Source organism: Pelodiscus sinensis, chromosome 9 (assembly GCF_052426305.1).
Source record: "Pelodiscus sinensis isolate ZL-2025 chromosome 9, ASM5242630v1, whole genome shotgun sequence".
Classification (NCBI taxonomy): domain Eukaryota; kingdom Metazoa; phylum Chordata; order Testudines; family Trionychidae; genus Pelodiscus; species Pelodiscus sinensis.
In genome coordinates, this window is record NC_143060.1 from 57,256,027 (window position 1) to 57,283,764 (window position 27,738).

Sequence of the window (27,738 nt, forward strand, 5' to 3'; positions counted from 1 at the left end):
AAGCTCGGCAGTATACCACGCTTAGCCTCATTTGCATACTTCTGGCGCAACAACCCGCCAGTGTAGACATAGCCTTAGGGTATCTAACATCACGAGTGACTTCCAAACCACAAGATACAAAGGCTCTTTGCATTAATAATGAAAAATCTGTGAAGGGAAAAGATTGCTAAAAAGGTACATTATGCTATGATTAAATTTTAATCTGCAGAGCCTTCTCCAAACTGCATGCACAGAACATGTAGACTGAAATGTACATTTTTATCTACAAAGTAAAACATTTTAAATCTCACATTTCCATTGGGAGTACACGTGGAGAGGAATTATTCTATCTAGTAATAGATTAGTGGCTACAAACCAGTAGATCAGGATCTACCAGTAAATCTTGGAGCCTCTGACAGGTGATCCTGACTGGTTTGGCCAGGAAGCTATCAAGCGCTGGCACTTCAATTGCTCCTTCACCCACTGTCATGCTGCTCCGGCTCTTTGCCTTGAATCCCTTTCCCCCCACCCCTCCCTCCGAGCCTCCTGCTTGCTGTTCAGAGTGTGAGATGGAGAAGGGGGGGCGCTGATGTCAGGGTGTCTCTCTTCCCCCCATTTCTGTCCCCTATCTCCACACACAGAGAAGGGGATGGAGGGAGCTTGGCAATGCAAATCTCTGTCACTCTCACACACTGTGTGTGTCTCTGTCACTCTCACACACTGTGTGTGTCTCTGTCACTCTCACAAACACCAACTGTCCTTCACTCTTATCTCTGTGGGGGGATGTTGTTTTTACTTCTTTTACTGCTTGTAAAGTGTGTTACTTTTGGGTTTTGACTGGTCTGTGCATTACATAATTTTCATTTCTCTCTTATTTGAGTAGTGAGTTCTAAAATGCCAAACCTGGTGTGGCTGGAGTAATTAACCCCATGGTAATTGCTGCTCCTGAAAGTGGCTGGCATGTCCCTGCAGCCCCTGAGAAAAGCAGAGTAGGGGGTCTCCATGTGCTGTCCTTGTCTGTAGACACCACTCCTACAGCTCCCAGGGATCAGTAAAGGGGATCTGTGGCCAAAAGAAGCTGTGGGCTCAGTGCCTGTAGAGAAGGGACAGCACATGGCACCAAAGAGCCATTGATGTCCATGCCAGCTGCTTTCAGGAGTGGTGTAGGGCCAGGGCAGGAGTAAACCTGCCTTAACTCCACTGTTCCACCATCTAAAAGCTGTCTCATTCAAACAGTGCCCAAACAGAACCTGCTCCCTGAACTCCTGTCCCAGTCCTGAACTTCCTTCTACACCCAACCTCCGGCCCCAGATGTGAGCCCCCCTGCACCCAAACTCCTTCCCAGAGCTTGCCCCCTGAAACTTCTCCTGGACCCCAATCTCCCACCTTGGGCTAAGCTCAGAGCCCCTCTCACACTCCAAAGCCCTTGGCCCAAGACCAGAGCCTGCACCTCAACCCCCCACACCAGCCTGGTGCAAGTGAGTGAAGGGCAGGTCATGCCTGACAATCTGATTAGCTTCTATGATGAGGTAACTGGCTCTGGGGATATGGGAAAGTCAGTAGATGTGATATACCTTGACTTTAGCAAGGCTTTTGATACGGTCTCCCACAACATTCTTGCCAGAAAGTTATGGGAATGTGGATTCGATAAATGGACGGTAAGGTGGATAGAAAGCTGGCTGGAAGGTCCGGCCCAGGGGGTAGTGATCAGCGGCTCGATGTCAGGGTGGCGGTAGGTTTCTAGCGGAGTGCCCCAAGGTTCAGTTTTGGGACCGGTTTTGTTCAACATCTTTATTAATGACCTAGATAAGGGGATGGATTGCACTCTCAGCAAGTTTGAGGATGACACTAAACTAGGGGGAGAGACAGATAAGCTGGAGGGCAGGGATAGATTCCAGAGTGACTTAGACAAATTGGAGGATTGGGCCACAAGAAATCTGATGAGATTCAACAAGGACAAGTGTAGAGTCCTGCACTTGGGACGGAAGACTCACAAGCATTGTTACAGGCTAGGGACTGAATGGCTAAGTAGCAGTTCTGCAGAAAAGGACCTGGGGATTACAGTGGATGAGAAACTGGATATGAGTCAACAGTGTGCCCTTGTAGCCAAGAAGGCCAATGGCATATTAGGTTGCATTAAGAGGAGCATTGCCAGTAGATCCAGAGATGTGATCATTCCTCTTTATTCAGCTCTGATGAGGCCACATCTGGAGTACTGTGTCCAGTTATGGGCCCCCAATTACAGGAAGGATGTGGACACACTGGAGAGGGTCCAGCGGAGGGCAACCAAAATGATTAGGGGGGCTGGAACATATGACCTACGAGGAGAGGCTGAGAGAGTTGGATCTATTTAGTCTGCAGAAGAGAAGAGTGAGGGGGGATTTGATAGCAGCCTTCAACTTCCTGAAGTGAGGTTTCAAAAAGGATGGAGAAGGGCTGTTCACAGTAGTGATGGATGGCAGAACAAGGAACAATGGTCTCAAGTTGTGGTGGGAGAGGTCCAGATTGGATATTAGGAAAAACTATTTCACTAGGAAAGTGGTGAAGCACTGGAATGGGTTACCTAGGGAAGTAGTGGAGTCTCCATCCCAAGAAGTGTTTAAGTCTCGGCTTGACAAAGACCTGGCTGGGTTGATTTAATTGGGATTGGTCCTGCCTTGGGCAGGAGGCTGGACTTGATGGCCTTCTGAGGTCTCTTCCAGCTCTATGGTTCTATGATTCTATGACTCTATGATGGAGGAAGTAGGGGGAAGGAGCGAGCAGGGTGAGGCTGAGGAAAAGGGATGGAGCAGGGGTGGGGCCTCAGAGAAAGGGTGGGAAGAAAGCAGGACAGGGGTATTTGGGTTTGACGTAGATCTTACATTGCATTCAAATTGAAAAAGTGGTTTAAAAGGTTGGAGACCACTGTTCTATGGGGTCCTCTTCCCCCCAAACTTAAAAGCCACAGTTTATGCCCTAATAAAATAGATGTATCAATATACAGGGTGCATCACTTTGTCTAATAGAAGCCTTCCAACAAAGACCTAAGATGAAACCAATGCTTCAAACTATACTTCAAAGCCATGGTCTACAACCCGTTGATTGCGATTGACTGGTCGATCCTGGAGGCTTGACCAGTTGATCGCAAGGCTTTGGGTGCCCCCCTTCGCTGCTCTTTCCCTCCACCCCCAAGATTAACACAGTGCCGATGCTACCTCCAGGACTCCCTGCAGGGTCAGAGGGAGTTCTGCAGCTGCACGCCAGGTCCCGGAAGTGCGTGGGTTGCTCTCTCCCCCTCTCAACAGCCAGCGTGGTACCTAAAATGCTGGTCCATCATGCGCTGGGGACTTTGTGCCCCTGCTGCCTTCCTTCCTCCCCTACACTTGGGGGAGCGAATGGGGGTCCGGAACGGCGCCGGCTCCAGCTGCTCGGGTGGCGCGCACTGCCGTGGAGAGCAGAGGAGCAAGGCACGCACTGCCCGAGCGGTTGGGGCTGGCACAATCCAGGATTCCCCCTCCCCCCACGCAGGAAGGCAGCGGGGGAATAAAGTCCCCAGCGTGCCGGCCCCAACCTAAACTCCTACACCCTCACATCCACAAGCCTGTGGCGTGCTCAGCACCACAACCCTCCACCTGAGCCCAACACTGCCCGGCCTGATGTCCCCTTCCTGAGCCAGGATCCCCTTCTCCACATCTTCCTGTATCCAAATTCCCTCCCAGAACTTGCACCTCTCACCCTTTCCCACACCTCAATCCCTCATTGTAGCCTGACATGAACCCCATCTTGTTCTCCCCCCCCCCCGAGAGCAAGAGAAAGGCAGCCAGCCTTTGATGCCCTGGGAACGCAGGTGTGCTGCCTGTCCCTGACTCTACCATAAACAGAAACCAGACAGTAAATGGGCTAGCTGACGACCCGGGGCCTCCCATCGCCCTGATGGCTAGTACCAGTAATTGACGCGCCTGCACTGTCCCAGGAGAGGAATCTTCGCCCATCACATACCAGAGGTGCCCATTGTCTGCATTTTCCCAGGTGTGAATTATGCTTTGCACCCTTCATGGGAAACTTGGCATTCAAAACCATTTTTCCTAATTGGCCACTTGAGACCAGGAAGAAGCCTACGTGACCCAAGGGGTATAAAGAGGGGTTTAGTAGCCCACCCCATTTGAGCTCCAATCATCTGTACCTGCTGGCAGGTATTGATTGTCTCCCGAGGTCTGTGGGACGCCCAACCTCGCCCTACTTCTTCCCGAGGGATTGAGAGAAAGATGCTGGCCACGCCAACTCTGGAATGCAGGGGTGAGAATTATACCTGCTAGGTGTCTATTTTGCATGCATTTAATACGAGCTCAGAGAACCAAAAGGGTTTCATGGTACCTATAAGTGACTTATTAGTGTAATTTCTGTCCTGTCCTTTGTAGTGGTTGTGTTATCTGTAACACAGTAGTAGCATTTAACAACTAAGTTTACCCTGTAACAATAAAATAGTAACTGTTTAAGCTTTAACCTGACTCCTTCAGTTGCTGTAAAAGAATCAAGCACAATTTTTAAAGAACTTCAGCCGGTCATAAGGGACAGATATAGGGAGAGCTTGGGTGTTTTGGATTGTGTCGCTTCCGGGGGACAGATCCGTTGGGGCATCTCTCAGCTTCCCCAGGCTGCCCGCTGCGAAGGGATTTCTGTATCCTAGCAGCTAAAATCTGAGGTGTTATAAGCTCTCCCTGTAAACTTATTGGGGCACCCGTCAACCTCCTCCAGGTTGCCCGCTGCAAGGGACCCCGGTCTCAGCAGTTGAAGTCTCGGGTGTATAGCACACACACACACACCACTCACTGCCCTGACCATCGGTTGGCAGAATTGGGGCGCCCGTAAACCTCCTCCAGGTTGCTCGCTGCAAGGGACCCCGGTCTCAGCAGTTGAAGTCTCGGGTGTATAACACACGCACACACACACCACTCACTGCCCGGACCGTCGGCTGACACTCATTCACACCCCAGACCCCGCACCGCCTGTCTTAACCGAGTGAGGGTACGGCTAGACTGCAGGGGTGCATCTAGACTGGCAAGATTTTGCACAAAAGCAATTGCTTTTGTGCAAAAACTTGCCAGCTGTCCACACTGGCCGCTTGAATTTGCGCAAGAGCACTGACTGGCTACGTCTACACTGGCCCCTCTTCCGGAAGGGGCATGTAAATTTCACTAGTCGTCGTAGGGAAATCCGCGGGGGATTTAAATATCCCCCGCGGCATTTAAATAAAAATGTCCGCCGCTTTTTTCCGGCTTTTAAAAAAGCCGGAAAAGAGCGTCTAGACTGGCCCCGATCCTCCGGAAAAAGTGCCCTTTTCCGGAGGCTCTTATTCCTACTTTGAAGTAGGAATAAGAGCCTCCGGAAAAGGGTGCTTTTTCCGGAGGATCGGGGCCAGTGTAGACGCTCTTTTCCGGCTTTTTTAAAAGCCGGAAAAAAGCGGCGGACATTTTTATTTAAATGCCGCGGGGGATATTTAAATCCCCCGCGCATTTCCCTACTACGACTGGTGAAATTTACATGCCCCTTCCGGAAAAGGGGCCAGTGTAGACGTAGCCTGAGAGTGTATAAGGGCCAGGGATAAAAAGTGATGGAGAGAAAGGGAACAGAGAGGGCAGGGTCTCAAGGAAGAGATGAGGTCTTGGGGAAAGGATGGGGTAGATCTTGGCTTGTCCTGACTTTTAAAAAATGATCTTGAGTGTAAAAAAGTTGGAGACCACAGCTTTTAAGGTACTGTTTCTGCAGACTGACTTGGAAATAACTTGTAATCTTTATTTACAAGCTCCATAATAGCCTCTTTAGTAGGTGATTGCATCTAATTACTCTTTAAGGTCTTGCTGGTGACAAGTTACAGGCCATTAACACAATTATAGACCTGTTCAGATAAAAAGGCTTGTCAGCAGGGCATAGAAGTAGGCCATCCTATTGTGTAGACTTATCAATGAGCTATCCTTAAACACTCTTTTATTTTCCTGCAAGGCAGGAATTATGATTTTAAAAGTGATAGAAATGTAGCCGTGTTAGTCTGGTGTGGCTGAAACAAAATACAGGACTATGTAGCACTTTAAAGACTAACAAGATGGTTTATTAGATGATGAGCTTTCGTGGGCCAGACCCTTTTAAAAGGTTTTGCATTGTTTTTGTTGGAGGATGTTGTAGAAGCTTCCCTGCTGATTTAGGCTAAATGGCTGTTCACACAAGATAGAGAAGAAAAAGAAGAAAAAAAAGGAGTCAAGAGAAGGGCTGGTACTTATTGTGAACAAGAGAGTGTTTAAATGGCCATTCGAATTACTCATTTACAGCCTCTAAGCCAAATCCGGCTATTTAGATGGAGTATAATGATAATGCAGGCCAGAATAAATCGCATTTAACAGTCACATCCTTTGAAATCTACTCTTAATGCAAAATTGAGGTCTCAATAGTCAACTGAAAATAATAGTATGTAAATAGTATCTTATAATTAGCACCTTCTTACCTCCCCTCCCTTTTCCCCGGCTATGGTGGTTTGAATTTTTTCAGCTTGCATGGAACAAACTATATAAAAATCAAAGAACTGTCTGATATCACATTTCTTTTTTAATTAAAAACACCGCTTTATTCATCACTTACTTATATTTTAATTTTTGTTTTTGTTTTTATTTGCAATAATGTTCCTGGAATGTTCCCAAGTCTTGCAAATATTTTTGCAATGAATACTTGTTTGCACAAAATTTCACATAGCAAATATTTCTGCAGCAGTCTTTACATCTTTTTTATTTTCTTCTTATTTATAAAATATTGAGCTATCCAGTCGGAGCAAAAATGATATGTGACTTCAGTTACCCCATCCATCATGCAACACCTACAGTATAAAACTTAGTTTGAAAACAATCCTATAGGGTGAAATTTGTTTCCAGATGTTTGCACAGCGCCTAGCACAATGGGACATAGATCCTGATTCAGGCCTTCTTGCTTTGTACTGTAGTAAAAAGAAAAAGATAAAAAAAACAACAAATGGTCCTGCAGTACCTGGGAGACTAACAAAGAACGTAATCAGTGGTCACCAATCAGTAGACCGGGATCTACCGGTAGATCTTGGAGCCTCTGACAGGTAATCACGACTGATTTGGCCAGGAATCTATCAAGCACTGGCACTTCAGTTGCTCCTCCACCCACTATCATGCGGCTCCTGCTCTCTGCATTGCAGCTGCCCCTTGGGGAGCCTCCTGCTTGTGTGTGGGAGGGAGTGGGTTGCTGAGAGGGAGAAAGGGGGGGGATGCTGATGTCAGGGTGTCCACCCCCACTCCTGTACCCATCTGAATACAGAGAGATGAGGATGGACAGAGCTTGGCAATGCAAATCTCTGTCACTATCCAACACTCCCGTCATGTGAAAAAGTGGGCTGTGCCCACAAAAGCGCATGATGCCACTACATGTTTTCTTAGTCTTTATAAGTGCTACCAGATTATTTGTTATTTTTTAACACTGTGTGTCTGTCATTCTTACAAACATCAACTGTCCTTCACTCTTATCTCCTGACCCAACACATACTTGGAGGGGTTGTTTTTACTTCTTTTACTGCTTGCAAAGTTTGTTACTTTTGGGTTTTGACTGGTCTGTGCATTACATAATTTAAATTTCTCTCTTACGCTTAAATTTAATGTTTTGAGTAGTGAGTTCTAAAATGCCGAACCTGTTATGGCTGGAGTCATTATCCCCATGGTAATTGCTGCTTCTGGAAGTGGCTGCACATCCCTGCAGCCCCTGAGATGGAGCGACCAGGGTGAGGCCTAAGAGAAGGGGTGAGCAGGAGCAGGGCCTCAAATAAGGGGCAGGAAGGAAGCTGGGCAAGGGTATTTGGGTTTGAGGTAGATCTTACATTGGATTTAAATTGAAAAAGTGATCTTGTAGGTACATCTCTCATGTAGATGGTATCATGAATTTTCATGAGCGCAACCCACTTCTTCAGATGAATGGAGCAAGGGGTCAAGAGGTACAAATAAATAGCAGAAAAAGGGGATGGGGAGGGAAAGAGAAGGAAAAAACTATAGTAAAAAGGTCATTTCTAAAAATAAGTGTTTTAAAGCCATTTTTAATAATGAACAATGTTACCAATACTCAAGTCAAATGTATTGTTTGTAATGAATAATTCACACAGTTCTGCTCCTCAGCCTGTTTTCTTGCATTGAGATTTTACAGCATTTGAAGAGGTCAGGGAAAGCTCTGCAAATTTTTTAATCCTGCTATAAAAGTCTTATACAGATGTCGTATAAAACTACGAAAAGGAAACGTTGTTACTACATTTGTCCAGTGAACATTTAACAGCCAATTAATGTTCAATAACAGGAGTTATTTGGTATTGCATTTACTATTTTTTGTATCCTTTAATATTGTTAACAGCTGGCTTATATTACAGAGACTTTACATAGTGATTTTTCTGAGGTGAAAGGCTAACTAAGGGAAATAAATAATGGCTGTTCCAGTAAGACAGATACCAATTTGTCATAGTGCCTACATGGCTGATTGTCCAGGCAGTCAGTTATGAAAAACAACTGCTTCATCTAAAAATAGTTCTAAGCAGAGTTTTCACTAGATCTAAGAAATTATGTATCTAGAGCAATTTTGGTTTTCTGCCAGCATTTGTCCTTGAGGCCCAGACTTGACAGCCCTGCCGCCTTTGGAACATTCTCCCCAAGTTCAGTTCTGTTGTCTGATGCATAGTGGAAGAAGGGGCCATGAACTTGTCCTCCTAGCATCTTCCCATTGCAATAAAGGCCAGGGCTGCCATTAGCATCAGCCAGGAGTTCTGTTTGCACTCTTCCTCAGGGCTGTGGCAGGAGCACAAAGAAGGAATCTTCTGGGTTATAAAGCATTCATGCATCCACTTAATTGACACTCTGACAAACAGAATATTTGCTTAACTGGCATGAGAGCAAACAACGAGGCTGAGTACAAGGGAATTCATTTTACTCTTGCCTTTGACTTAAATCCACCCTTAGCACTTGTCTTTACACAGGACTTTGCACCAACTGATGAATTTATCTAATTCTTTAACCCAGTTATACTTTTGGCCTTCATACCATCCCATGACAATGAATTCCACAAGTTAACTATTTATTGGGTAAAAAAGTGCTTCCTTATGTTTGTTTTAAACCCAATGCCTATTAATTTTATTGAGTGATCCCAGGTTGTTATGTGAAGGGGCAATAATACTTCCTTATTCGCATTCTGATTTTATAAACCTCTATCCTACCCCATTAGTCATCTCAAGAGATGACCTCTTAGTCATCTTAATTCCAATTTGAATAATCTGAGTCTCTTTAATCTCTCCTCCTATGGCAGTTGTTCCATTCCCTTATTCATTTTGTTGCCCTTTCCTCTGTAATTTTTTCAAGTCTAACATGTCCTTTTGAGATGAGGCAACAGAACTACACAAAGTATTCAAGATGTAGGTGTACCATGGATTCACGCAGTTGCATGATATTTTCTGTCTCATCATCTATCCCTTTCCCAATGGTTCCTCACAAGTTAGCTGCTTTGACTGCTGCTGCACACTGACCAGATGTTTATAGAAAATGTTTCCAGAGAGCTATCCACAATGATTCCAAGATCTTTCTTGAGTGATAACAACTAATTAAGATCCCATATTTTGTACATATGTTTGGGATTTTTTTTCTAGTGTTCATTACTTTGCACTTAGCAACACTAATTTCTGTTGCTATTTTCTTGCTCAGTTGCCCAATTTTGGGAAATCCCTTAGTAAGTCTTTGCAGTCAGTAATTTGGATTTGAGTAATTTTGTATTATCCGCAAAACTTTACCACCTTACAGTTACCTCTCTTTTCCAAATAATTTATGAATATGTTGAAGAGCACAGACCCCAATACAGATCCTTTGAGGGGACCATTGTTTATCTCTTTCCATTGTGAAAACTAACCATTTAGTCCTACCTTTTGTTTCCCATCTTTTAACCAGTTACTGATGCATGAGAGGACGCTGCCTCTTATCCCATACTTCTGAGCCTTTCCTGACCTTGTCAAAAGCCTTCTGAAAGTTTAAATATACTATATCAACTGGATCACCTTTGTTCATATGTGAACACAGAATTCTAATAGACTGGCGAGGTATGACATACCTTTACAGAACCTGTCTGACTGTTCCCCAAGGAATCGTGGTTACTTATGTGTCTGTTCAATTCTGTTATTATCGTTTCAATCAACATGCCTGGTACTGAAGTTAGGTTTACTGCCATGTAATTGCCAAGATGGCTCTGGAGAGATTCTAAAAATTGGAGTTACATTAGCTATCCTCCAGTTATCTGGAACAGAAGCTGGTTTAAATGGTAGGTTAGAAACTGCAGTTAGCTGTTCTGTAATTTCACATTTGAGTGCCTTCAGAATGCTTGGGTGAATGTCATCCGGTACTGGTGATTTAGTACTGGATGGCTTATCAATCTGTTGCCAACTGATGTGACCGGGTGCTGGCTGGGAAATCATGAGCCAGAAGGTTAATTAGAGCTGTCTTAGCAGCTAATTGGTAATGGGAAGTAGCTGCTAGCCTCATTAACCAGAGGGCTACATAAGGCTGATAGGAAGGAAGTACAGGAAGGAGAGGAAAGGGAGAAGCCAAGGAGTGCTCCCCTACTATTCTGTGCTCTTCCTCTACTGTGACCTACTCCATTATTCCTATATATTTTGTACCCTGGTATTACCATGTCCCATTAATTATCATTGTTTCATCAAGTTTCTGTAATGCCTGTTATATCGATATTTTATTTAATACCAGACACTCAGTTCATAGAATCATAGAATCATAGAGCTGGAAGAGACCTCAGGAGTCATCAAGTCCAGCCCCCTGCCCAATGCCGGACCAATCCCAACTAAATCAACCCAGCCAGGGTTTTGTCAAGCCGGGACTTAAAAACCTCTAGGGATGGAGATTCCACCACCTCCCTAGGCAACCCATTCCATTCACCCGTTTTAATATTTGGATATCTAGCATTTGTACACAAGCAGGGCCGGCCCGAGCCATTTTGGCGCCCCGGGCCCAGGCACGTGGCGCTGCTCCCGGGTGCATGGCGCATGCGCTGCCCAGCCACGGCCACTGGCGCACAACTCGAGGCCCGCCCCTGGGGCACACGGCGCATGCGCTGCCCAGCCCGGCCCGGCCACTGCTGCTGGCGCGCAGCTCAGGGTGGGCCACACCTGGCTGTACAGGGCCCCATGGACGTGGGGGGAAGGGCGCTGCTGGCCAGCGCTGCAGGAATGGGGGGGGCCAGCACTGCGGGAGCCGGGCACGCGGCGCCTGATGGCAGTTCTAAGGAGCGCTGCGTGGCCCCCTGGCACATGGCACCCCTTACAGCTGCCATCAGGCACCCCCCATCGGTTGGCGCCCTGGGCAGCTTCCCGGCTCCCCCACCCCTTAGTCCGGCCCTGCACACAAGCAATAATTTGTCAATATTTCTCCCTGTCAGTCATAATAAAGTCTAAAATGGCTGTCCTCCTGATTACAGGCTCCACCTTCTGAAACAAGATGTTGTCCACAATACAGTACAAGAACTTGATGTTTTGCTCTGTTACTTTTCCAACAGATGTCTGGGTTGTTGAAGTCTCCATTACTACTAGTTCCTGAGTTTTGGATATTACCTTTTATCTTGATTTAGCTGGTTCAGGAAAAATGAATTAAATGTCCTAACCTGATCATACAGTATGTAAAGATAGTTAATGGCATGTTCACTAACGCTGACCTAATGCCAAAATAACCTCAATAACTTGTTTTAATCTACACATTAAACTTAAGCTTGTGTACACACTGAAGTTGCACAAACTGCTAAATTGGGTCTCCAAATGCCATTCTTTTTTGGAACTAGAAAATACTTAGAAATCTGTCCCATAGCATCCAAGCAAAGAAGAGTTTATTTCCTATTGTAGCAAGTTCTTGAGAAGGGTCTCTGAAAAGGGATGGGGAAAGAGGATGGGGAAGAGAAGTGAAATGGATAGAGAAGCTTGGGGAGATCATCCTCAAAACCTGCCTGCCCAAAGCAATAGATTCCCACGCCTGGTAGAAGTAATCCATGTGGTTGCCAATGCGATGAAGACAGGTGGAACTGTGCAGTTGGTATGAAAGTAAATGGCAGCTTAGGACTTTGTCCGTTGCATGAAAACTGGTGTTTTGTGGTTGTACGTCATGTGGATGAAGTCTGGGTAGTAGCAAGCTTTCTCCTCTGAAGCCTGCCTTTTGCATTGAGATTCTGGAAATCTGAGAATTTGGTTGGGTGGGATCTCTGTGGGATCTCCTACCCAGTGTTCTCTGTAAGCTGGGTGCTTATGCAACCGCTCAGGAGAGATTCTGATGCTACCTGATTAGCAGAGTGCCCATACCTTGGCTTTTTGTTACTACTGGTGGAGCACATTTGCACATGACTCGGTACACTTAAAAAAATATTCTGCACAAATGTGGGAGAAATAAACGTCAACTCAGGAGGCCTGCCTCATAAATACCACTGTAGAAATCAAATGAGCAGCAGGATCTGCAGTTTTGAGAGTGTTCTGCAAAAATGTTCTGGAACCCAGTTGCTTTATAATTGTTTGGAATGGGGCTCTCTGTGTTCTGTTGGAAGAATGGATACGAATTTGCCTTGGTATAATTTGTATTTGCATTGATTGTAGTTGACCATTAACATGTGATAGTTGGCCGTTCTAAATTGTAAAGTAGCAGACAAATGCAATTTTCTACTGACTGGAACTTATGATCTTTATTATAGGACCCAGATGCAGTGTCCTTCCACATACATTTAGCACCTCAACCACTAAAGAGTTAGGAGAGAAAAGAAAAAAGAAAAACTCTGAATCCTATGGGGCATCATAACATTTTCGTCTGCTCTCTTGCATGTGAGCAGAATTGTAGGATCCAAGAGAATTAAGCTGTATGAAGGAGGTCAAGAAGCTCATGACATGGTTCTTTTATCTTCTCAAAAGAGAGTTTCAACGAATCCATGACCCTCTTGGAACTGTTCAAAATCATCAGCCAGAGATAGTGGAGGTGGCATAACCACTTCATCAAGAGATGAAGAAGGGCAGGTAGGGTTGCCAGGTGTCCAGTATTGACCTGGACAGTCTAGTATTTTTGGAAAAAAAGCCTCGTGAAACCAGGTTTACCTGTGTCGATGAAGAAAGGCTTCTTTGTCCGGGCATCGCGTCCAGACTCCCCCGATCTGCCGACAAACAGCTGATCGGCAGATCGGGGCAGCCATTTAAATTTAAATGAAGCCGCGATTATTTTAATCGGGGCTTCATTTCCCTCTTCCGATCTGGCTAATCTACATGCCTCCGTCGAAGGAGGCATGTAGTCTAGACACACCCATAGTGGCCATCATCATGAGGAGTGGAAGTTTGATCTCCCTGTTTTTTATGGCTCTATATTTTAATGCCAGACAGAAGTTGAACTTTTGGGAAATATGAGATACACTGAGGCAACAGATGCACCAGGGAGGTGTCTGTCATTTACCGGGATTGCCCCCTCCCAGATCTGACACCCCAATCTCCTGCCCCAGATCACAACCCCCTCCTACGCTAGGTCACATCCCAAACCCCTGCACTCCAGTCCCCTGCCCTAGATCACAACCACCTGCTTCATCCCAACTCCCTCCCAGACTCCAGTCTCCCTCCTGCAGCCCAATCCCTTACCCCAAGCTCCCTTCTGCACCCAAACTCCATCCCAGACCCCGCATCTCCTCCATTAATATCATGGGAGAGTGAGGTCCTCGACCACTTTCCAAAATCTTGGAGTGCCCCCCCCATCAAAAATTACTGCCCACCCCTGGTCTAGACACTCCCTTTGCCAACAGGAGGAATTCCTCCATCAGTGCAGATGATGCACCTCCCTCTGCTCCTTAGCGCTATCTTTACCAGTAGTTTGGTCAGGTTAACGACACTGCTCAGGGGTTTGTGGATTTTTCACACCCCAATGCAGTTACACTGACCTAATTTTCTAGTGTACACCAGCTCTAAATCTTTTAAGGCCCAATCTTGTGAACACATACATAATGACAATACTCATATGGGTAAATTTACATGTTTGCTTGAAGGTTTAAAGGATTGGGCCCCAAGCTCTCTATTCAATGTTCATACAGCACTGTTTACACAGCTCTAATTTCTATTTCAGCATCTTCCTTAATCCTCATGCAACAAAGGTTTATAGGATGCCGGAATAAGAAGCCCCTTATTTCAAATGTATCTGGCCATACTGTTAAGACCCAAAGAATGCTATTTTGGGATAATGTCCATTATCCTGAAGTAGCGCCACTGTGTACATGCACCCTCATAGAATAATGAATCAAATACAATAGCACCTGCACTGTTCATAAGCCTACAAACCAAATCCTTGGCCTACGCATTGTAGATCTTTTCTCCCATATGTCCCACAGTGCTGCACATGCTCTTTGCAAGCACAACAAACACACAGTATGTTCACTGTTTTGCTCCTAGATACAGAAAAAGAACACGCTGGCAGGAATTGACCTAACATAATTCTCTAAACTGGACAAAGTCTTAATGCTACTGCCAACAAAATTAGTTGCCACACATCATACACAGAGACAGTAAGTTAATACCTTAATTGTCCACATTCCAGGTTCTGGATCTTTTACATTCACCACTTTGGCAGAGTTGTGGATATTTAGCAACTCATTCAAGCCAGATCCTTTCGTTATCTGCTTACCTAAAACACAAATAAACATGGAGTGAATAAATTTCTCTTAGTCATGTTACACATATGCTTAGTGTATGACTTATTAGTTAGCTCATTTATGATATTTACAGAAATATCTATCTTCAAGCTGTTCCTGGCAATTCTTTGTTGTATGCTCTCCCTGCTATCCTCTAGACCAGTGGTTCCCAATGTTTTTGGCATCATGCACCCTTTTTGATTTTTGAAAAACCCTCACGCCCCCCCACCCAACAGTAAAACTTGTTGAACAACCACAAAAAAAAAAGGAACTGACTGGGGCAGCAAAACTTGATGGGGGGGGTGAGGAGGGGACTGGGTGCCTTGCACCCTGCCTGGAATTTCTTCACGCCTCCCAGTTTGGGAACCCATGCTCTAGACCTGTTCTTAGCAAGATAGATGGCACGGTGGTAAAAGCACTGCTAGCCAGTTCCCTGTAGCAATTCCACTGGTGCTAGGACTGTGGGTGCTGCCCCAGTGTTATAATATTAAGACATTCTCGCAATGTTGTTCAAACTCCTTAAATTCTCATTGTAAATTTAGCCTGGCTATCAGATACATTCTGCCTCAACAGCGGAACACCAGTTTCCATAATGTCATATTGGAATTGGTGACGCTCAGTTACCTCTTCTGCTAATCATTAAGGGTACGTCTAGATTACATCCCTTTTCTCGAAAAAGGGATGTAAATTAGACACTTTGAAATTGCAAATGAAGCCGGGATTTAAATTTCCTACTCTTCATTTGCATAATGGCGGCTGCGGTTTTTTGTTTTTTCGAAAAGGGGCTTTTCAAAAGAAAAACAGCTGTTTGGGGGAGAATCGTAGGAAAATAAAACCCTTTTTTGAAAGATCCTGTACTCATTTTTTCAGAGAAAAGGGATGTAGTTTAGACACAAACTATGTGCCAATCAGTGGCTGAACAATATGAAGCAGTGCTCCAAAACAAGAGATGAGGCTGAAGTGCAGGAAAGGGTTCAAGTTGGGGTACTGTACATATGGGCCACACTGCTGGCTGATGTAAATTGGCATAGCCCCACTGATTTGGAGCTATTTTTAACCAGATGAGAATCTTGCCCCTCAAACATGAACAAGAAGGGCAAATTGGCTATATTGCTCCACATCCTCAGAGGACGCAGAAAACCCCAATAGAAATCAATAGCACAACTCCCATTGACTTCACTGAGCCCAGGAATCTACCTGTAGTCCCCATCCTGAAAAGTGTATGATTTAGACGCAGGTCAAAATTCCTTTGATCCAGAGCTGTGTTCATACCAGATTGGTTTCTTGTTAAATGAGAGCAGCCCTACCCAATACTGAGACAGCTGACAAATAACTGGGTAGAGGGGTAATCTTCTTAGGGTTTTACACAAGGGCTTTGGGGTTGGGTTTGCTGGTGGTGTGTCACCAGCAGCTGTGCAGCTCAGCCAAGGAGCTGTGATGTTACAAAGAAGAAAGAGATGCAACTGTTTTCTAATTCAGGGTCTGATCCTGCAATCAGACAGGAGCGGACTTAGTGCTTAATGTGTCAAGTCATCATCCTGAAGCGAAAGGGACTACTCGGGGTAGTAAACCCAACTCTAGCAGTTAAGTGTTTTTAAGAGGAAGTCCCCAGAAATGAATTAAACTGTGAGCACTGTCAGACAACCTTTCATCACATTGTCCCACATTGCCCATGATTTGAAAGTCACTTGAAGCAACAAAGGATGATATGTATTTTAAAGTAAACAAAGCACATCTGGCAGAACTAGCATTTAACGCAGAACTCCACACAGAACTCTATTAATCATGCTCTTCAGAGACACATTCTAAGCAAAGTCTCCCTTCCTGTAAACAAGGAGGAATGCCTCAGACAGAAGAGTTGACTCGGGTACCATGCTGTAAAAAGGAACATTTCACAGACATTTTAAAAAGCTCAAAATAAAGCTCTGGCTGAAAGTCACTCAAAGCCCACAAAGCACTACCTTGAATTTTAATTTCTGGAGCATCCTAAGTGTTCTAACTTATAAAGGAGCAATACATTTATTTAAAATACCCTTATAAGTAGTATACCAAACCAGTAACCTTCATTTTATCTTTTCACCACTAAATAATTGTGGGCACATGGTTCAGAGTTTGGACTGGAATGTTTTCATGATTCAGAGGCGCTTGATTCTTGGTTTTGGTTTGGCTCATAGCTAGTAAGGGCCAGCTACTATAAGAACATAAGAACATAAGAACGGCCGTACTGGGTCAGACCGAAGGTCTATCTAGCCCAGTATCCTGTCTACCGACAGTGGCCAGCACCAGGTGCCCCAGAGAGGGTGGACCGAAGACAACGATCAAGCGATTTGTCTCCTGCCATCCCTCTCCAGCCTCTGACAGACAGAGGCCAAGGACACCATTTTATCCCCTGGCTAATAGCCTTTTATGGACCTAACCTCCATGAAATTATCTAGCTTCTTTAAACTCTATTATAGTCCTAGCCTTCACAGCCTAGTCTGGCAAGGAGTTCCACAGCTTGACTACACGCTGTGTGAAGAAGAACTTTCTTTTATTAGTTTTAAACCTGCTCCCCATTAATTTCATGTTGTGTCCTCTAGTTCTTCTATTTAGGGAACTAATAAATAACTTTTCTTTATCGGCCCTCTCCACTCATGATTTTATACTATATTCAGGTATATTCAGATACTGAGATCTGGTTTAGCTCCTTCTTACACATATGACATGATATGGCCAAAGCCCCATTGATTGTTAGAGAAAGAAAAGTTGTATGTTGTGGGTACAACTGTTGAAAAAGATAATACAAAGTTTTTATAAGGGCATTAGAAATTGTGACAAAGCCAGGGCAGCTGGCTACCCGTAGTCAATAGTTTGGTGGAGGGTAGACATACTGGGAGCTGGGCAAATGCTTTTCTGTTTTCTAAATAAACTGGCAGAGATGGCTGTCACCAAATCAAGGCAAGCAGGCACCTGAGGCTAATTAAGAGCTTGTTTGAAACAACAGGCTAATCAGGCACCTGCATCCTGTTGGGTTACTTTAAAAGGCTTACCCTCAGGTCAGGGAGGGGGAAGGAGAAAAGTAAAGGACTGAGAAGAGGAAGTGTGTTGATGAGAAAGGAACGAGTATGCTGAAACAGGAAAGATTCACTTGTGTACCAGGGAGAAAGTACTAATGGAGTGTTCGGAATCATTAAAAAAGGGATAGAGAGTAAGACAGAGAATATCTTACTGCCTCTATATAAATCCATGGTACACCCACATATTGAATACTGTGTACAGATGTGGTCACCTCATCTCCAAAAAGATATATTAGCATTGGAAAAGGTTCAGAAAAGGGCAAAAAAAAAATGAGTAGGGGTTTCATAATTACCTATTCTGTTCACTCCCTCTGGGGCATCTGGCATTGACCTCTGTCGGCAGACAGGATACTGGGCTAGATGGACCTTTGGTCTGACCCAGTAGGGCCATTCTTACGTGTTTGAGAAAGTGGCCCAGGGAAAAGGCTACTGTATTGGGGCTAGCGGAAACTCCCTGTCAGTTACTGCTGCCTAGGGTCCCTGGGCTGGAACTTGGGAGTAGTGGGTGGGTCTGGGTACCCCCACAACCCTCCCTACACCACGAAACAGTCTGCTCCTAGAAAGGGAGGCCATGATTATGGAGGAGTTTCACCCCAATCCTTTAACTTTGCCAATGATGAGAACGGCTGAGTAAGCTGTGACTCTGACCTCTAGCAAAGACAAGAAGCAGTGTGGAGGGCCACAGCAAGCCTCTGAGGCATATCAAAGCCGCCTCGAAGTGCAGAACCCATGGGGCATGGCTCTGCCACCAAACGCAAATGCCTTTATGCTAGCAGTGACTATTTACACTACTAACACTTGTAGAATGGATCATGCAGATCAGTACTTCATGGCCACACTAAAGGAAATCCTTCAGGTTAATTAGTCTGTGACACTAGACTGGATTAAGCACTAAAAACCACTATGGAAAACAATCCTGTATTAGCTGGTGATTTTTAGCGGAAATTTAACAGATTTAAGCATCTACGGGTATGTCTACACTAGAAAGTTAGTTCGAACTAACGGACGTTAGTTCGAACTAACTTTCCTATGCGCTACACTAGCGCTCCGCTAGTTCGAATTTGAATCGAACTAGCGGAGCGCTTAGTTCGAACTAGGTAAACCTCATTTTACGAGGACTAACGCCTAGTTCGAACTAGCTAGTTCGAACTAAGGGCTGTGTAGCCCTTTAGTTCGAACTAGTGGGAGGCTAGCCCTCCCCAGGTTTCCCTGGTGGCCACTCTGGCCAACACCAGGGAAACTCTATGCCCCCCTCCCGGCCCCGGACCCCTTAAAGGGGCACGGGCTGGCTACGGTGCCCGTGCCAGGTGCAAGCCTGCCAGCACCCAGCTAGCAGACCCTGCACCTGGCACGGCACAGAGCCACCCACCCGATGCCCCCCAGCCCACCCCCTCTTGCCGGGACCAGGCTGGCGGCTCCCGGGAGCTTGCCCTGGACCGCAAGAGGCGGGCACCTTCCTGGGCTAGTGCGGACATCGTGGACCTCGTCCACGATCTCCGCACTAGGCACAGGAAAGTGGCCGTCTAGGGCAGGAGAGCTGCCAGCCTGGCCACCCAGGACCAGGTGTGCATGAAAATCAAGGGGGTCCACTGAGACCCCCGACACTGAGCCCTGAGCTTACAATGGCCGTCCTGGGTCAGACCAAAGGTCCATCTAGCCCAGTAGCCTGTCTGCCCACAGCGGCCAACCCTAGGGACCCTGGAGGGGATGGACCGAAGACAGTGACCAAGCCATTTGTCTCGTGCCATCCCTCTCCAGCCTTCCACAAACTTTGGGCAGGGACACCACTCCTACCCTCTGGCTAATAGGACTCCATGGCCCCAACCTCCATGACTTTATCTCACTTCCCTTTAAACTCTGTTCTAGTTCTAGCCTTCACAGCCTCCTGCAGCAAGGAGTTCCACAGGTTAACTATTTGCTTTGGCAACAACAACAACAACAACAACTTTCTCTTACTAGTTTCAAGCCTGCTACCCAGTCCTTTCCTTTGGTGTCCTCTAGTCCTTCTTTATGGGAACTCAGGAAGAACTTTTCTGAATGCACCCTCTCCACCCAACCCCTGCTTTTAGAGACCTCTATCCTGTCCCCTCTCCGTCTCCTCTTTTCTAAGCTGAACAGTCCCAGTCTCTGTAGCCTTTCTTCATCTGGGACCTGTTCCCAACCCCTGATCATGTTAGTTGCCCTCCCCTCTCCCAGCCTCTCTCTTCCCCTCTCCCACCTCCTTTTCCCAGTCTCCCCCAGTTTTTTTCAAATAAAGACAGAGTCAATGTTGGAAGAAACGTTATCTTTATTTTGTACATCAATAAGAAGGGGGGCTAGGGAAGGGTAAGTGGAAGGAGGTGAGGGAGGAATGGGGTACGAGCCCCCGATGGGGAGGACTGGGCTGGCTCTGCGGGCTTCTGGGGGTGGAAGCTCTCCTGCAGCCCCCCAATTACTCCCTCTCCCCAGATGGCAGCCTGCGGCAAGTGCAGCCGGGCTGATGGCCGAGTGGTGTGATGTGCCCAGTGTGGGCACTCAGGGCACTCCAAGCCAGAACTTCTTTGCAAGCGGGGCACCCCTTAGAACTGTGTGTCCGGGGTGGGGGTCGGGACCCTTTAAGCGCAGCCCTCGGCTAGCCTGAGACAGCATCTCCATGCTCTAAGTCCTCCTTTTATGCCCTGCCGGCACTGCTTCCGGCCATCCTTAAGCCCGGTTCAGAGTCCACTCAATGTGGACTTACTAGTTCGAACTAGCAAAACGCTAGTTCGAACTAGTTTTTAGTTCTAGATGCGTTAGTTCGAACTAGCTTAGTTCGAATTAACTAATTCGAACTAAGTTAGTTCGAACTAGCGCTGTAGTGTAGACGTACCCTACTTCTCTTAACCCCCTTTGAAAATCCACTCCAGATTGTCCAAGTTTTGCCATATATAGATGAACCAAATACAGGCAGTCCCCGACTTACGCGGATCCGACTTATGTTGGATCTGCAGTTACAAACACGGACTGCGGGACCGCGCGGTCCCGCCGCCCGTGTACTCCCTGGCAAGAAAAGCTGCTCCGCGTCTCCCTGGTCTGCAGACCAGGAAGACGCGGAGCAAAGGGGCGCGCCTGGGCTGCCCCCCTGCCGGCTTCCCCCGCGGCTTTGTAAAGCCGCGGAGGGGCTCGCGCAGCCTGGGCTGCTCCACTGCGCGAGCCCCTCCGCGGCTTTGCAAAGCCACAGGGGAAGCCGGCAGGGGGGCAGCCAAGGCGCGCTGCGGCTGTCCCACTGCCGGCATCCTCAGAGGCTTTGCTCCCTGTCTCCCTGGTCTGCTGGTCTCCAGCAGACTAGGGAGACTGGGAGCAAAGCCCGGAGGACCCGGGCGGCGGGACCGCGGTGCGTCTCGGTCCACCGCCCGCGTCTTCCTGGTCTGCTGGGGGGGAGGGTGCGCAGCTAGTACGCCCCTCCCCCCAGCAGACTAGGCTTTTCTCCGTCGCCTGTGGCAGAGCAGCTGGGGCGCTGCCGGTTGGTCCCGCAGCGCCGCTCTGGGCACTACTGGACCAACCCAGCAGCATCCCAGCTGCTCTGCCCCAGGCATCCTGATTCAGCCGCTGCTGGTCAGTTTCAGCAGCGGCTGCATCAGGACGCCTGGGTCAGAGCAGCTGGGGTGCTGCTGGGTTGGTCCAGTAGCGCCGGATCAGCGCTACTGGAGCAACCCAGCAGCACCCCAGGTGCTCTGCCCCAGGCGTCCCCAAGTCAGCTGCTGCTGAAACTGACCAGCGCTGACTACAGGAAGCCCGAGGCAGAGTTGCTCTGCCCCGGGCTTCCTGGAATCAGCCGCTGATCAGTTTCAGCAGCAGCTGACTTGGGGACGCTTGGGGTTCTTAAGTTGATTCTGTATGTAAGTCGGAACTGGCGGTCAGTTTCAGCAGCGGCTGAATCTGGACGCCAGTTCCGACTTACATACAGATTCAACTTAAGAACAAACCTACAGTCCCTATCTTGTACGTAACCCGGGGACTGCCTGTAGGTCTTTTCTATGGTACTAGGATTCACTTCTCCACAATACATTCTTGGAAGAAGAAGGAAAAAAGTCCCCATATCTGTTTTTAAACTTTTACAAACATCATTTTCACTGAGAAAAGCCTATTTGTGAGGTGGCAAGGAGTCCTGTGGCACCTTATAGACTAATCAAAGTGTTGGAGCATAAGCTTTCATGGGCAAAGACCCACTTTGTCAGATGCATGTCTGTGAGGTGGTTGCTCTCAACTGTGCTTTTTCCATTCAACTTCCAAAATATTAGCTTAAAGTGTGAAAGAGTGGTGCTTCTCCTGAGAAGCAAATTTGGAGCCAGACAACAATCCAAGTTACTGCTGCATAAATTCAGAATAACTCAACTGAACTCAATGTACTACTTCAGATGTATGCCACTACAAATCTTGCCAGGAAAAAAGTGCCTATTGCGTGAATAAACACAAGCTTTTCCAGTCTCTGAAGCTAGCAAAGTGGCACCCTACAGCAAGCAAGTTTAGAAAAGTCAGGAAATGTTTGAGCCATTTACATTTCTGGAAATGATGTGATCAGTGCCCTCCTTACGCATACTCAGAATACACAGTTGTGCAGGGCACCTGAACATTTGGGGCACTATTATGTCTTAATGTCTATCCAACTACACACTTCTTCTATCCCTGTTCTGTGGCTCAATTCCTCCAGAAAGGAACAAGTTAATTTAAAAGTGACAAAGCCTGCCAGATCTATTAGCAGACACTGAAACTATGAAAGAGCCATTCAAGTGGAAATGAAGCCATTTAACAGGCATTTGGCCACCCTAGGAACATACTGTCAGTTTCTAAATTGATTGTGGGAGTTTACAGGACCTTAGTTTAAAATGTGCTTTAAAATATTTCATGTGTGTGGAGCTAAAAATTATAAAATCACTTTTCTAAAAAAATCATCATTTCTCCCCTCCCCCAGCTATCATTGGGCATAGGGCACCACTTTAACAGTACTGCATAGGACCCCATAAATCCTAAAGACGGCCCAGGATGTGATTAAACTGCTGAATCACTTTCTGGCTCCTCCAGCTTTAATGATCAACTAAGTTTCAGAAATCCAAAATAGTTTAAACCCAGTCCCGTCTCCAGTGAAGCCAATCAAAGTTTTACCACTGGGATCACAGTTGTACCATTATAAACCCAGTGAACTCAGAGTAACCCCAGTGAACTCAGCTGAGTTATTCCAGAAGCCCAGTCTACACTACTGCAGGGGAGTGATCTAAGTTACACAACTTCAGCTACATGAGTAGCATAGCACAAGTCCATGTGTTTAATTAGATCTACTTGCTACAGTGTCTTCACTGTGGTGCATCAACAGGAGATGTTCTCCTATCAACTCCTCTTACACTTCTCATTCGGGTGGAATGCCAGAGTCTACAGGAGAACAATTCATGGTTGATTTACCATGTCAATATTAGATGAGATAAATCGACCCCTGCTAGCTTGATCACTGCCTGTAATGTAGACACACCCAGAGCCATATAAGAGTACAGAAGCAGAACTATGTGAAAATGACCCGAAGAGTGCAAAGCTGGGGTGTTTATCTCCCCAGAATATAAAAATAATATATCAATATCTCACCTAATGGATCACGGATTTCAATGACTGGAGAAGGGCCACTTAGTGACACAGTGACCTCTTTCAGACTGGGATCAAAAGGAATTTGCCAAGTATTAACTGCCAAGCTCAAATGATCTGTAGACAAGAGATGCACTTTGGAGGCTTGCACCGCTTCTTCCACCCACTTCAACACCTATAAGAAAAAATAATACTGATGTCATAAGAGAGCATGGAAATCTTCCATACAGCAGTGATTGCACATAGAAGGTCCTACTTGGATCAGTGTTTTGACTGCTCTGCGCAATGACCTTGTTACCTAGAGCCATATTAGAACCATGGCTATCAAATCACTGACAAAATTGCATGGTAAAGGAAATGGATATGGTAGAAAAACATCAAGAGTCAAATTCTTGTTCTCTTACTGATGTGATTATCCTTACTGCAGACAATGGAGCCCTTCACAACAGTTCTCAACCAGCGGCCCAGTGCTACCAGGGGACTTTGAGCAGGTTTCAGAGGGTCCGTCAAGTAGGGATGGCATTAGAGTGGCTGAGACCTGGGGCAGAAAGCCAATGCCCCACCATATGGGGCAGGAAGCCCAGGGCCTCAAGTTCTACCACCCAGGGTTGAAGCAGAAGCCTGAGCAACTCAGCTTTGCAGGCTCTCAGTGGATTGCGGTCCTGGCAATTGTGCTGCTTGCTACCCCCAAAGCTGGACCTGGCTTTTATATGCAGAAAAACAGTTGCAGCACAGATGGGCCAGGCCATTTGTATAGCACATTGCAGAGGGCCTCAGAAAGAAAAAGGCTGAGAATCCCTGGTTTGCAGGATTAAGACAATTAATTTTAAAAGTAAAAAAATAAATTTTAAAAAATACTATATGTAATGAACCTGTGAAATCTGCTGCCATGAGATATCACTGAGGCCAAGAACAGCAAGATATTTTAAAAGGACTAGACATGGATACAAATATTGAGAAAAAACATAGTTATAATGGGACATAAACTCCCATGTTTCAAGGTGTATGCTAATCATAAAATATCTGGACTAGAGGAATATTTCCCTTAGGGTATGTCTGCACTGCCACCCTAGTCCGAACTAGGGTGGCTAATGTAGTCATTCGAACTTGCAAATGAAGCCCGGAATTAAAATATCCTGTGCTTTATTTGCATGTTCCCGGGCGCCGCCATTTTTAAATGCCCGGTAGTTCGAACTCCCTGCCCGCGGCTACACGCAGCACGGGCTAGGTAGTTTGAATTAAAGCTCCTAATTCGAACTACAATTACTCTTCATTGCAGGAGGAGTAACGGTAGTTCGAATTAGGAGCTTTAATTCGAACTACCTAGCCTGTGCCACGTGTAGCTGCGGGCAGGGAGTTCGAACTACCGGGCATTTAAAAATGGTGGTGCCCGGGAACATGCAAATAAAGCCCGGGATATTTTAATCCCGGGCTTCATTTGCAAGTTCGAATGACTACATTAGCCACCCTAGTTCGGACTAGGGTGGCAGTGCAGACATACCCTTATAGATATGTTGTGCCATAGTATCTATGGAGTTTCTGAGTCTTCTTTTGAAGCATTTGGGACAAGCTAATATCATAGCTGGGAGACTGGACTAGCTGAACTGCTGATCAGAGCCAGTGTGACAAATCCTAGGATGTTACATAAATATTTACATCAGGGCTGAACTGTCCTTAGGAGAATTATGACCCTTAACATTTTGCATTTGCAAACAATCAGCATCAAATCAACACGAGAAAGTAAAATAAATGACCAAAGTTCAAGGCTCTGTATTTCCTCTGCAGCTGCCAATGATCTTACTAACAGAGCTGTGAACAATCTGGCACATTTGCTTGACAGTGCTTCATGCAAATTATATTTGGTATTGGTTCACATTCCCTGAGTTTCAGAGTCAATCAAGCTTTATAGTTCAAGGCAAAAGCCAGTCAAAACCACTAAAAATATCAAGTCAAAATCATGGAAGATTTAAACCTTTCAGCAAACCTGGGCTAAGTTCCAAGTTTGCACTGAAGGAGAAAGCTTGACATATTTCATGGGATTTCAGGTTTCACTGTGTTTGCATAGCTTGTATCATGCCCCAAACAAAGACCATCCCTACCACTCCTCTCTAAGAGTATGTCTACACTTGCATCCCAGTTCGAACTAGGGATGCAAATGTAGGCACCCAAAATTGCTAATGAAGCGGGGATTTAAATAACCCACGCTTCATTAGCATGATCTCACCGGTGCATTACTCTGCTCAACAGCTGTTTAAAAAGTGAAAGTGTGCACTGGGACGCATTAGTTCAAACCAAACCCCTTGGTTCGAACTAATGTTACTCCTCGGAGTAACGCACCAGAGTGATCATGCTAATGAAGCGCGAGATATTTAAATCCCCGCTTCATTAGCAATTTCAGTTGCCTAGGTTGAACTAGGGAGCAAGTGTAGACATACCCTAAAACAGCTGTTAGAGGTGAAACAGAGAAGTGATATGGCTCTATCTAGTTTACACCTACCCCTATGAGGAGTGAGCAGAAACTATTTTAAAAACGATTCTGTCTGGCCATTGGGGAGGGCACACAATAATTTGAAACTCAGTCTCAAAAACTCATGGAGTATGTCATGTGCACCCATTCTGGAGGGTTCTCCTCGAGGGTTCCTCAGCTCTAAGCAAGATCTCACTCTGCTGCAAAATAACTCTGGTTTGTTGACCTTCAGGGCACACTGCAAGATGCAGCAACTTGTCTGGCTCTAAAGTGTGGTTTCTAATGAGCATTTCCAGGGGAGGTCGTTCTGTGAGGAAAAAGGGGGGGTTGTGCATTCCACTTCTTAACTCATTTGTTTTGTAATTTGTGTCCATGCCGGACAGCTACGGATCCATGGGGAACCAGTTCGGAGTGGGGAGATCCACCTTCGGAGCAGTGCTCCTGCAGGTACGGAACTCACCGTCCACTGGGCCAGGAAGGGGGGCTGCAAGGAGGAGAAAACGGGGGGGAGGTGGTGTAAGTGCCCTCCCTGGGAAGGTTCGGTCTGTCCCAGCTGCTCTACAGACCGCCCGCGGTGGCCAGGATTGCAGCGGGGGTTACTCCTGGGAGTGGGAGTGGCAGGGAACGAACACTCCCAGCCACCCGGGCACCCCAGTAACCCTCGGTTTTGTGTCTCTCTCTGCAGGTGGTCAAGGCCATCAACAGGGTGCTGCTCTGCAGAGTCGTCCACCTCACTGACCCGGACGTGGTCACCCAGGGGTTCGGCGCTCTGGGCTTCCCCAGCTGCGGGGGGGGGGGCAATCGATGGGATGCATATCCCCATCCGTGCCCCGGACCACCAGGCCTCCCTCTACACCAACAGAAAGGGGTACTTCTCCGTGATCCTGCAGGCCGTGTCTGACCACCGGGGCCAGTTCATGGACATTAATGTGGGTTGGTCCAGCAAGGCACACAACGCGCGGGTGTACTGCAACTCCTCTGTGTGCCAGAGGCTGCACGCTGGGACTTTCTTCCCCGACCATCACATCAGGGTCGGGGACATGGACATGCCAGTGTGCCTGATGGGGGATGCAGCCTACCCCCTACAGCCCTGACTGATGAAGCCCTACACGGGACACCTCAACCCCTCCCGGCAGGCCTTCAATGCCAGACTCAGCAGGGCCCGCATCGTGGTCGAGGGGGCCTTCAGCCAACTGAAAGCACGGTTTAGGTGCCTCCTCCCCCGCCTCGACCTCTCCCAGCACAATACGCTGCACGTGGTGGCAGCGTGCTGTGTGCTCCACAATTTATGTGAGAGGAAGGGAGAGGCTTTCCTGCCTGCCTTGATGGCAGAGGCTGACCGCCTGGCTGGCCAGTATGCACAGCCCCGCACGGTTGCCAGCTGGGAGGCCCTTCAGGGGGCTGTCCGCATCCAGGAAGACCTGCAGGAGAACCTCCAAGTGGACGAGGACTAAAGTTCCCCTGGCATGCCCCACTGGGGCCTTGTGCCTTACATTCCACCCCCACCTCCTTTCCCTTTCCCCTCCCTGACCCCCCTTCCTGATGTACAATTAAAACACCTGTGTTGCCATAAAAAACTCTCTTTATTTAACATAACTGGGGTGGGAGGAGAGGGGGAATAAGGACGGGAGTGGGTAGGGGGGAAACCTGGTAGGAGGGAGCTGGAAGGGGGAGGCAAGAGGAAGAAGGGGGAGGGGAAGCTCAGAGTTGGGGGTCTTGCCAGCCCTCCCATCTTGCAGCACTGCGGGTGCGGGGGCTTCGGTGTTCCTGGGAGGGAGGGGGTATGGAGAGTGGGGCAGAAGGGATGGAGGGGGCGGAAGAAATGAGAGGGGGAGCAGGGATGGGAGGAGGAGTGATAGCTGGGGCGGCCGCAGGGGCTAGAGTGGTAGGAGGCAGCAATTGGTCTACCAGGACCCGCAAGTGCTCACAGAGGGCACGGTCCTG

The 27,738-nt window shown here is 47.0% G+C and overlaps 1 protein-coding gene across 4 annotated transcripts in view; it reads right to left on the minus strand.

Annotated features, from left to right (window-relative positions):
* The window catches only part of HMCN1 (hemicentin 1), a 364,148-nt gene that overhangs the window by 233,184 nt on the left and 103,226 nt on the right, over window positions 1-27,738 (minus strand). For all 4 annotated transcript variants that reach the window (XR_012906027.2, XM_075936754.2, XM_075936755.2 and 1 more), the window contains exons 5-6: window positions 23,331-23,502; window positions 14,569-14,675 (exon numbers count right to left, since the gene is read on the minus strand). Coding sequence is in view for 3 of the 4 variants with exons in the window: in XM_075936754.2 (XP_075792869.2) it covers window positions 14,569-14,675; window positions 23,331-23,502 (279 nt within the window). In the remaining variant the exon portion in view is untranslated. The remainder of the gene's footprint in view (window positions 1-14,568; window positions 14,676-23,330; window positions 23,503-27,738) is intronic.